Below are 12,161 nucleotides of genomic sequence, written 5' to 3'. Positions count from 1 at the left end.
TTATTATCATCGTCGTCATCGTCATAATAATAATAATAATAATAATAATAATAATAATAATAATAATAATAATATATAATAATATAATATAATAATAATAATAATAATAATAATAATAAATAATAATGAAAGACCACAAACAAGACGATGCAAAAAAAAAAAAAAATAGCGCGATAAAAACTTGCGCACTAAATTGGTCTTAACAATAAAAATCTGCGTAGCCAGGCTTCCTCTTGGTTTCCAGTTTTAAATGGTGTAAATATAAGTGTACTTATTTCTAGGTCTGACATCTGAACGTAATAATCGATTTAACATTGTTGTAATGGACAATATTTTGAGTTGGGAGTATTTCCTTTGCAACAATAAGCCCAAAACAAATTGGGTTATCAGACCTGCAAATAAGAACACGTCAATGCAAATACTAGTGATTGACTTTGGCCACTAGTGTGCATCTTGTGTGAGTGTGTCAATATTGTATTGTTATAAATGTGTAACCAAATGACAAATTGCCACTTTTTTGGACAATAAAGATATATTATTATTATTATTATTATTATTATTATTATTATTATTATTATTATTATTATTATTATTATTATTATTATTATTATTATAAATTCGGCGGTTTATGTCCCAACGACCGCATTTTGTTTATTAAGTAACTGGTACAAAAGCCTTTTGTGGTGTTAACGATCGGGTCTAGTTCCGTCATTGTAAGACAAAAATGAACAAAAGTGTCAAATAAAGTGGTTACAATCTCATTGGAAGTGTAAAACCACTCTTCCGGAAGAGTGGATACTTACCTTGTGTAATTGATCTTCTGGATTCATAGGGATGACATCTTCTTTTCTAGTCTAAATTACGCCGGTCGTCAATATCAATAAAGATCATCCATCCTCGCTCTTTCACGTCCAGTAATCTTAAGAATCTTTATATCCTGCTACTAAAATTGTTATGCCACCTTATGATTCAATATGTAACCTATTCATTATTAGTCCTCCGAAGGATTGGTTACATACACACTTCCAATGAGTTTGGAACCGTAAGAGTAGAAGGTGTGACGTCAGGACTTTTCTGTCCTATTACATATAACAGAGGCGACAAGGCGACATATGTTTATATTCCTAGATTTCAGACCAGGGTAAGAATTAACTCATTTATCACACTCGTAGTGAAATCATGGAATAGTCTGTTTCAATGCATGTTCTTTGAACCTATTTAAAATTATGGATGACAGAGAGTTAACTGCTCTGAGATGTCCGTATCATTAAAAAGTTGCGCACTGAATTGGTCAGAATAAAAAATCAGCGTAGCCAGGCTTCCTTAATATATTTTTACATTTTTAAATCATCAATCTGTTAAAGTTATACATTTTCGATTCAATTATGAACAGTTTTCGTGGAAATAAAAATATATGTTCTTTGAATCAATTTAAAATCGTGTTTGACAGAGAAGTAATTTCTCTCAGATTTAAGTATGATTTATTTTTGCATTATACTCGTACGTACTAAGAGCTTTGTTCACTTGGACTTTATCTTCCCATCAAACGCTTCTCTCTTCGCCCTTAAAAAAAAACAAACTGGCACAAATTATCACCGGGAAGTTGAAACATGATTCTATAATGACTCTTCAGTGAAGAAAGATGTGAAAATGTCAGTGACCGACAACCTCCTTTTTAACAAATCGAAATTTCTAAAGGAGTTGAAAAATCAAAGAAATAAAATCGCTTATCGCATTTTCTACAAACGATTTGTTATTGATTTTTTAAAGCATTAAGAGTCTTGTTGCAAAGTATGTATAGTGAATTAAAACGTTCATCATCATCATCATCATCATCATCATCACGACCACCAACAACACCCCTACTTCTACTACTACTACTACTACTACTACTACTACTACTACTACTTCTACCACTACTACTACTACTACTACTACTACTACTACTACTACTACTACTACTACTACTACTACTACTACTACTACTACTACTACTACTATACTACTTACTATACTAACTACTACTACTACTACTACTACTACTACTACTACTACTACATTACTACTACTACTACTACTACTACTACTACTACTACTACTACTACTACTACTACTACTACTACTACTACTACTACTACTACTACTACTACTACTACTACTACTACTACTACTACTACTACTACTACTACTACTACTACTACTACTACGACTTCTACTACTTTTTACTATTATTATTGTTATTGTGAATTATCATCATCATCTATCATCTATTATTATTATTATTATTATTATTATTATTATTATTATTATTATTATTATTATTATTATTATTATTATTATTATTATTATTATTATTATTATTATTATTATTATTATTAACCACACCATACATTCAAGTCTTACAAAGAAAGGCGATCAGCATTGTGAGGGATAAATAATTATATTTTGACATCCACACTGCCAGATCTGTATTTTATCGTTTTGTTCAACTTTCCATCAAACGCTTCTCTTTTTGCCCTTTAAAAAAATCGACACAAATTAACACCGGGAAGTCGAAACAGGATTCCATATTGTCTCTTCAGTGAAGAAAGATGTGGAAATGTCAGTGACCGAGAACCTCCTTTTTAAAAAAATCGAAATGTATAAAGGAGTTGAAAAATCTACTTATCCGAACCAGCGAGTTGAACAATCTAAAAACAGAATAAATGTTACAAATGCCAACTGATCGCATTTCTACTAACGATTTGTTATTGTCTGAGGGTTTGTTTTTTTTAAGCATCAATAGACTTGTAGCAAAGGAGTAAAGGCAGTCCGTCGTCAAAATCATCACCATCACCATCATAATCATCATCATTCTTTTTATTATTATCATCACCTATATCATTATCATTATTATGATTATTATTATCATTATTATTATTATTATTATTATTATTATTATTATTATTATTATTATTATTATTATTATTTTTATTATTATTATTATTATTATTATTATTATTTTATTATTATTATCATTATTACAGATTACTAGTTTTATTACTATTGTTGTTTTGGGGTTTGTTTTTTGGCGGGTTTTTTTTTGTTTTTTGTTTGTTTGTTTTTTTTTTTTGTCGTTTCTTTTTTATAGGGTTTTGTGTGTGTACGTCTGTGTATGCATGTGCTTGTATGTATATGTGTGTCTATGTGTGTGTTTGTTTATTTTATGGGGTTTTTTGTTGTTGTTGTTGTTGCTTTATTTGATTTTCTAACTCAGTATTTAAACCGGAAAAATGTTGTGAATAAAATATGACTTCTGAGTGTAATAGTTACAATAACTCATTTTCAAAAAAAATATTAAGCTTATCAGATGAAGCATATGGTGAAAAGTCGATCTTTAACATCCAAGAGTTGAACAACAAATCACATGATAAATGGATGAAATGGAAGGAAGGCTGATTGATGAATTACTTTCATTTTTAAAAACAGATTCCATACAACTTTTTCAATTTTCGCAATTGGTTTTGTTTTTCTGTTTTATTTAATATTTTGGTTTCTTTGTTTGGTACCTTGATTTGAGTTTGTTTTCAACATTACTGTGACATTCGATCTTTCAAGAGCTACACATTGTTGTCAAACTGGATATTGCATTGACATCCCGCCACTATAATATAACAGTCAAGACGCCTGGGGTATGAAAAAGGCGAATCCCCTATGTTAGGGCCACGCGTTAATTGTGAATTTAATCATATTATTTTGAAAGACAATCGTAATGCGATAAAAGTTACAATAATTCAAAATCATTTTGATCGATAATGAAAAAACAAAAGCCGCTTAGAGAACCACTCTTAAGGCGTTCCCTCAAATCAAACATGTGCGTGTCTCTACCCTATAACTCATTCAGACTAGTCCAGTATCTAATCAGAGAGCAAGGGACAGGTATGATATCGGCTTGTACTGCTCATGAAATAGAACAATAGGTAAGGAAGAACGAATTGGGAGGGAATGGCCAATGGAGAAAGAGAGAAACTAAATGAAAATAGACTAGACAAAGAAGAAGATGAAGAAGAAGAAGAAGAAGAAGAAGAAGAAGAAGAAGAAGAAGAAGAAGAAGAAGAAGAAGAAGAAGAAGAAGAAGAAGAAGAAGAAGAAGAAGAAGAAGAAGAAGAAGAAGGAGGAGGAGGAGGAGGAGGAGGAGGAGGAGGAGGAGGAGGAGGAGGAGGAGGAGGGGGAGGGAGAAAAAGGAGGAGAAGGACAATTGGAGGGGGGGGGGCATTGAGAAAGAGAGAAACTAAACGAAAATATACTAGACTGAGAAGAAGAAGAAGAAGAAGAAGAAGAAGAAGAAGAAGAAGAAGAAGAAGAAGAAGAAGAAGAAGAAGAAGAAGAAGAAGAAGAAGAAGAAGAAGAAGAAGAAGAAGAAGAAGAAGAAGAAGGAGGAGGAGGAGGAGGAGGAGGAGGAGGAGGTGGTGGAGGAGGAGAGGGAGGAGGAGGAGGAGCAGGAGGAAAGTCAAATAATTGAATTGAAATAGAATTCAAGGATTTAAAGCTTACAAAATGTATTAGCTAATATAAGCGCCTTACATGACAATATCAAAAGAGCATGATTTGCCACCAAAAAAAAAAAAAAAGAAATTTAATACATAAACGGAATGGATGAACAGTTTGTTAAGATGGTTAAAAGAATGCAGCATCGCATGATTGTGTGTTGATGGTGACCCTAGTCCGGTAAGATATAGACAGTGTAATTGGACGGAAATCATAGAGAATATCAATATTCCATGCTGATGATGTCTTTCTTAATTGGCTCCCTTGTGCTTAAATTGTGGAGGCTGTAATGGTTGTATGAACGAGTTGATGAACGGATTGATGGATGCATGGATGGATGGATGGATGGAATGATGGATGAATGGATGGATGGATGGATGGTTGTTTGGTTGGTTGGTTGGTTGGCTGGTTCAACTGCATGATGATGAATGGATGGATGGATGGATGGATGGATGGAGGATGGATGGATGAATGGATGGATCGATGAATTAATTATACATCGAAGGATTTTTCAAATGTTTTTTTTTTAACCACGGCATGTGAATTGATGAATGAAAGAATGAATGAACGATTGTAGACGTAATTTATGGATTGAAATAATGGTAAATCAATAGTCGGACATAAATAGATAAATGAATTATTTGGGTAATGAAATACTCAAGAGGGCGAGGTCGATTAGATGGCTAAATTACAAATGGTTAACTCTATGCCCTTGTCAAATGACTGCATCCCTGAGGTAGACGTTGGGTAATTGTAGTGGCGGTGGCGTACTTGAGGGAATACATTAAACATTAAATGGACGACAGACTAGACCAGTTCTGCAGTACACTGACAAAACACTTTTTTCACATTTCAACCTGAAAAATCGATGAATTGATGACCCCCACATGTCAAAAATTCTTCAACTTTAGATTTCTTAGAACAATTAAAGATTGCCATCAGGAGACTTTCAGACCAAAAATTGACGTCAAAATGCCAGTCTTTTGCCACAAAAGAAAACAAATCGTGAGTTGAATTCAATAGTTCAACCAATGAAATGACTTGTTTCCATAAACTCTACTAACGACAACTCACTAGGTGGTGCAAAAAAACAAATAATGACGTCAAACTGCCAGTCCTTTTGGATTTCAGTGTCAGGCTATAACATAACGATGGCTACGCTTTCAGACGGCCGGCCAGCATTATACTACGTACTTCAGGGACCATAAGAATTTAGCGAATTGTTCGAGCAAACAAACGTGTAATATAGTATGTGACCATCGCCTCAAAACGGTGTTATGTCTGGACGGTTTTGATAGTGAAAAATTAATTTATAACAAAACACACCACAATCGTGCCAACATTTCTTGCTGTCTTAAGAAATTAAACGAATATAAATTCTTTAGGAGCTAAATAAATAACATGTCATATCTCTTATTTTAAATTGAAATTCACCTTTTTCTTCATCTGTTCGCCACGGCATAATACCTGATTATGCATTCCGTCACTTTATTTAAGTTTATTTGAAATTGTTAACTAGTGTATAAAACGAGGGGGCGAATATTATAATATTATATATAATGTGGGCGTTGAAATTCCAAGATAAGGCGATCTAACATTTCCAGTCGTATCACTAACATGGAGTCCGTGATAAAACCTTGCCAGCAATCACCAGCCCTATCAGTCATAATATGGCATGGATGAATTGGAAGAAATTAAGGGGGTACTGTCACAATAAGGACAATTTTATTAAGTTTTATCAAAAATGATCTTTTCAATGCTTTTTCTGCAGTATTATGTGTGTCCAAGCATATTTCTAAAGACTTTTTGGAATAATTTCCACTATCGGTGTGTATGAGGTGGCATTTTAGGGGTACCCCGCCCCGAAAACTTCAGATTTTGGGAACAACTTTTCTCAAAAAGTGTCTATTCAATTTCACTGAAACTTGCTATGTAGGTGTCTTTAATACTGCTCTACATTATGTCAGAGGGATTTTTCTATTCTTATCCTAGTAAAGATTTTATAGCATCCGGAAGTCTTCAATCCGTAAAACTGTGAAAATTTTTCCTTTTTCGCAGTTTTTACCCTCTTTGGACCCCCATATCTAAAAAAATAATGCTTATATTGCCAAAAGCCTCTGACATAATGTAGCCACACTATAAACACACAAGTGTGTGAAAGGAAAAAGAAATTGAATAGACAGTTTTTGAGAAATCTTGTTCCCTGCTATCCCACCCCCTAAGAAAATGACATTTTGAGAAAATGGGAAAAAAACGAACATTCTCGTAGATTATACAAAATATAGTGTCATGAACCCCTAAACTGTGTTGTTTTAGACCCAAGAATCATTCTCCTGTGGAAAAAAGATACAATTAGTTATGAATTTATAAAAATGGTACTTATCCGTTTGAGGTAATCCATCCAATGTCACGTGTCGTCTGGGACTCCGCAATCAGAAGCCGCCTGCAGCATACTGCTCACCGCCTTCCAGTTGATGTAAACGTTCTTCCTCCCTTGTCTGTGCTAACCTCCTCATCTCCCTTTTCCTTTTAAAGACAAATTCACCTGCTCTGTCTGCATTCTTTATCCTAACATTGTCCCTTTTAGTCGCATGCTCCACAAAATGTCGTCCCACACTAAGTCCCATTGCCGAAATGAAATCCTGCGATGCCTTTGCTCCCTTGTTGAATTCTCCTACTCCAATCCCACATGAAATTTCCAAACGCTGTCTCCCTACAAACACATGTTTTGGACACCTAGACCAAATCAAAGCATGGATGCTTTCATTTACATTCTGAGTCATTCCAAATAAACATCTCCCCAACAAATCATCATCAGTCAATCTAACATAAACGTCATGGATGTGTTCTGCTACAGTCGGTAGAATAAATGTGGTCATATGTCTGTCGTGGTCAGGTGCTGGCAGACCATTAGCCTTGGCTTTCATGTAGAAGCACCAAGAATCAATTCCTTCTGGGCAGTACTCATGGCGTGGCTGTTTATTGGTTGAGGTGCAGTGATAAAAAGAAGCCCAAATTGCGCGTCGCATGTCGTCCACAGTACTGTTTGATCTAATGGCCCGCGTGTAATATTTCTGAAGTCTGGCGATCTTTGCCTTTGTCAATTTTCCTTTTCCATTCCCTCCTAACGTTACATTTACCTTCTTGTTGTTGTCCACAGTCTTCCGCAATGCTGTTCCTAGTCTCTTCGCTACATGATTTACACACTCCCTCTTCTCAATTGTCATCCCCTCATACGGTCCCGAATTGTTTAGCTGCTTGATGGTGTTGCTGTCCCCGTCACTAATCATTGTTCTATATCTAAGTCCATTCCGCTCTACAGATCTACTCCACATATTCACAGCCGCTACCTGTTCCATACTACCTGATGATCCTACATGGTTCCTATCACACTCCCCCTTATGGCCACTCAAGAATTCTGCATACCTATCACTATCCCCCTTCAGCTTGTCTCCTACTGTCACACACTTATGGCAATACTTAGAAAGAACCACTACAAGTCCTGTTCTGTTCTCTATCACACATCCTATCCCTAACATTGATTTATGTCCCCTCGTGTGCCAACTACCATCATACGAAACATCAACATCAACAATTGGTTGCCCTGCCTGCTCAGGATACGCTCGACGAACAACATCAACAGCTTCAGAACGGAGACGAGACGAATAGCTGGCGAACTGGCGGTGGATGGCCTTCTGGTGGCGAAGAAAGGTCTTATGATGTAGTACAGGCATATCCATCATGCCGCAAAATGAGGCTAAGCCAGCCTGTCCACTTCCATTAGCCAAGGATGAAGCGACTCCACGACGATTAACTTCAAAATAGTTATCTTTTTTACGAGATGTATAAAAGGACGATATAACTTTTGAACATGATTTACAAGACAAATGTAGACGAATGGCAAGACCAACAGAAGAATCACGTGAAACCTCCAACGTAGACTGGAAACAAAAAGGGCAGAGAAGACAATCAACAAGATCCTGGAATACAATCAGCTGCACGATGGTCGAACATTCCAATGAAGACGAAGATGCAGGCTCAGACGTAGAGGCAAAGAAATCCAACTTACGAGCTGATGATGAAGAAGCAGAAGCTGAAGCTGTTGGTTGCGGCGAAGAAAAATATGATGGAAATAAAGGGGAAGTCGCTGCGTGGGGCGAAGATGTCACAGAAGATGTGGATGCTGGCTCTGGTTCATTAAAAAATCTCTGCTTCTTCGCATCCCTTGCCTTCTTCAAAACATCTTTCCGTGACTTCCTTTTCATGCTGCTAATGGAAGCATTGAAGGTGGAAACCTTGGCTCTAGGCATGACAAACTGTGAAAATAAATAAATATAAATATACCATAATAAATTAAACAAAAAAAAAAATAAAAAATATATATATATATATATATATATAAAATAAATAAATCGGGGGTTAGCTTAGCTCAGCGTTACGGTCTTTGCTTCGTACCGGAAAGGTACCGAGTTCGATCACCAGCCTCTGTGCTGTGTGGACTTGAGCAAGCCATCTCGCCCTAGCTCAATTTGCGGCGCAGCACTGCGGTTGACGCCTTGGTTATTCCAATCTACCCTTGGAATAGACCCTGGAGAATAATTTCCACTATGGGATGAATAAAGGGGTTTTAAAAAAATAATTTTATTATAACATTTTTATTGCACCCCCTACTGCTAAGCAGTGTTGGAATCAGCCCAAAGTTTTGCCTTGAAAAGCACAAAAGATACCCACACATAAGAATTCTGGCTACCAATCATAGTTAAGCACAGATCTGGTATTGCTTTGGATCAAAGAAAAAAAAAAAACATTAAAGAAATTAAAAGAGCAGGCAGAAAGGCCGCTTTCTGGGCAAAATGAATTCCTACCACAATAAGGTAACAAAAAGTCACAGTGGGCTGACCACCTGCTTGGCTAATGCCTTGGTCTAGAGTAATTTCACTTTAAAGTGGCCCTACACTGAAAGGTGAAAAGGCAGAAACTATAGATCAGAAAGAAAGAAACGCCTTTAGGTCAAGAGACGAGAACCATACCTCAGAGCATTGAAAGCACCCCCCCCCCCCCCCCACACACACACACACAGACTCTTGTAGAATGATGGTTATAAAAAAAAAAATAAGCACAATCTAGATAATCTCTAAGTTCTAACTCACTGACGTCAATGGTAATCCAAGTCTAAGTTAGCTTTCGACGTCTATCTGTCTGTCTAAGATCTACTATAGATCGGCGTTTAGTTATCTCCTTATTCAAGCTCAATGATCTTCACTAGTCTAATGTAAATCAAAGAAAACAGTATGGTTCTTAATAATCGTATTAAAAATAAAATTAAAACAAAAATTAGCCTTTAGAATTATTTACGAGCAGCATTCTCTTTTACTATCGTCAATGTTTACATTTTAGAATGGAATGCACACTTTGAGACTGTAACCGGTCAATCTGATTCCACTAGTAATAAATAAATAGACATACTTACTGGCTAAAGCGGTATCCAGGCGTCGAAATGATTATCTACCAATTCTTGGTTCTTTGGAAAATGATGATAAAACTTTGCAAATAAGTAAATGGAGTGAAGTTTGTCATGAAATGATCAAAAATCAGTTCGAATCGAAGCGTAAGTAAACGTAGTCAAATGCTCCGGAAATGTACCCGTTGTTATGTCACGTGACTGAAAACCGGGTTACGATTGGTCTTGGAATGTGAGCTAAAATTTTCCATGACGGTAATTACTAAAAATAACTCCTAGACGTCTCTTCAGCCAATCAAAGAAAGGAAAATAGGCTTGGAATTTCTCGATTTCCCCGCCGACCTGTGACACATACGTGAAAGAATGTGAAAGAACGGAAATGCCCTTTCCCTGACATTTCTGCTAATACCAAATAAGCCGGGGTTCAGTGCAGGTTACTAAGGACTATCGAACGTTGATTCTGACGAAAATGACGGAAAAACTTTGCGTTTAGACGATAGTTGCGTCACAAAAAAATTATTTAAAGCACTTTTTTGTAAAAATTTAGCCTTTTGAATGTTTTCAGTGTGTTAAAGAAAGGTTGAATTACCTGAAAGTGCCCTAATCTCATTTTCGATAATTTTAGTGGAATTCATAGTAAAACCGTCCTCTCGACCAGCGCGTACCCCCTTAATAACGGACACACTATCTCTGCTATTCTGTCTTACTCTGACAAAACTCTTTTCATTTAATTTTAGCAACATTTTTATCACCACCACCACCACCACCATCATCACTATCGACATCACCACCACCACCACCACCATCATCATCATCATCATCATCATTATTATTATTATTATTATTATTATTATTATTATTATTATTATTATTATTATTATTATTATTATTATTATTGTTATTATTATTATCATTATCATCATTAATACATTTTGATTTGTTAATGCAAATATTGATCAATAAAAATGTCGTGACTTTCAAGTCGTCAAAAAGATACAATTCTTTGCTTCGAAGAAGCCTCGGATCTGACACTGTTTGAAAAGTGATGGCCATCTTAATCTTAATCAATCGATATCTAAAGTAAAAGCTTTATAGTCAAAATCTTTACAATGTGTTTTGACACAGTACAGCACTGACGTTCTCTGGAAAAAAAACACTCTTTTAAATTTTGACCAGAAAACTCGTCATTCAAATATAGATTGATTAAAATGATCTTGTCAAAACTCTCAAATCTGGATCTTCGAGGAAGTTTCATATTTGACCTAGGTCTTCAAGGAGGTCCCAGGCGAGTTTGTGACAGGATGAGGGTAATTCTAATAAATCGATATTTGAAGGACGAATTTTCTGGCCAACATTTTAAAAGCGTGTTTTTTCAGAGTACTGTACGGCCAAGCAGTGTTATTGATAAGTCCGGAGCAGAGAAATTGATGACAGGAGAGCATTTAAGACTCTCAACTCTGAACCCAACTCGCACAATGACAAAGCATCGATGCATTTTGAATATAAATCGTATACTGTATGTCGCTGGATTAAGATAAATAAATATCATCGATATAAATATTTTTAAATATCAATTAATTTAATAAAAAAAATAATAATTAAATAATAAATAAATAAATAGATAAATAAAAAAATAAATGAATAATATGGATACTTATACAATGCATTCCCCATGGATTTCCAGTTGTCAATATGCTTCACAGTGCTTCCTTTATTTTCCCAGCAGACAGTAGGGATCCAAACAAGTCGTCATTTTGGTGTCCTTTCTTACGGAACAATATCCGTCTATACCAAGAGCAAATAATAATTTAACCATTTAGAAGTTGAATTCTATTTTACTATAACCACGGTCATAAGCCGTACCGAACTGAGGAATCTCTCTGTCTGCTCTGGCATAAATCCTAACAGTAAAGAAAAATCAGCAAAATACACCCAACACTCTTTAAAAGGGGTCCTAAACCAATAGCAAAACCATCGTCCTGTAAGTTACTGTAAGACGCTTTTATTATATTTTTTCGACAAGGAAAATAATCTTACAGGCCGTGTACTCGTTTTACATCTGAGTGGGGAGAAAATATGTGAATTAAGAACTTATTTCCATTGGCTCAGCTTACGTCATCCACGCCTTAACTCGATCCAAGGACCTACAGGTCGCAAAAAGCCAAGTGTCATA

General features: G+C 35.6%; 1 protein-coding gene across 1 annotated transcript; it reads right to left on the bottom strand.

The window, feature by feature from the left end:
• Positions 1-5,045: 5,045 nt before the first annotated feature.
• Positions 5,046-10,141, bottom strand: LOC144961159 (uncharacterized). The gene is made up of 2 exons (XM_078894451.1): positions 9,998-10,141; positions 5,046-8,843 (listed from the first exon to the last, which is right to left on the bottom strand). Exon 2 carries the CDS (start codon positions 8,835-8,837, stop codon positions 6,960-6,962), a length of 1,878 nt encoding a protein of 625 aa, XP_078750577.1. The 5' UTR covers positions 8,838-8,843; positions 9,998-10,141; the 3' UTR covers positions 5,046-6,959.
• Positions 10,142-12,161: the final 2,020 nt, after the last annotated feature.

The sequence above is a fragment of the Berghia stephanieae genome, unplaced genomic scaffold (assembly GCF_034508935.2).
Source record: "Berghia stephanieae isolate SIO BIC M18660-M18661 unplaced genomic scaffold, UCSD_Bste_1.3 scaffold1581, whole genome shotgun sequence".
Classification (NCBI taxonomy): domain Eukaryota; kingdom Metazoa; phylum Mollusca; class Gastropoda; order Nudibranchia; family Aeolidiidae; genus Berghia; species Berghia stephanieae.
The sequence above is the reverse complement of the archived record's forward strand: the minus strand, read 5'-3'. Positions and strand labels throughout refer to the sequence as shown.

What these genes read in the sequence shown, in the direction of transcription:
- LOC144961159 (XM_078894451.1), bottom strand. Translation starts at nt 8,837, where the DNA reads ATGCCTAGAGCCAAGGTTTCCACCTTCAATGCTTCCATTAGCAGCATG.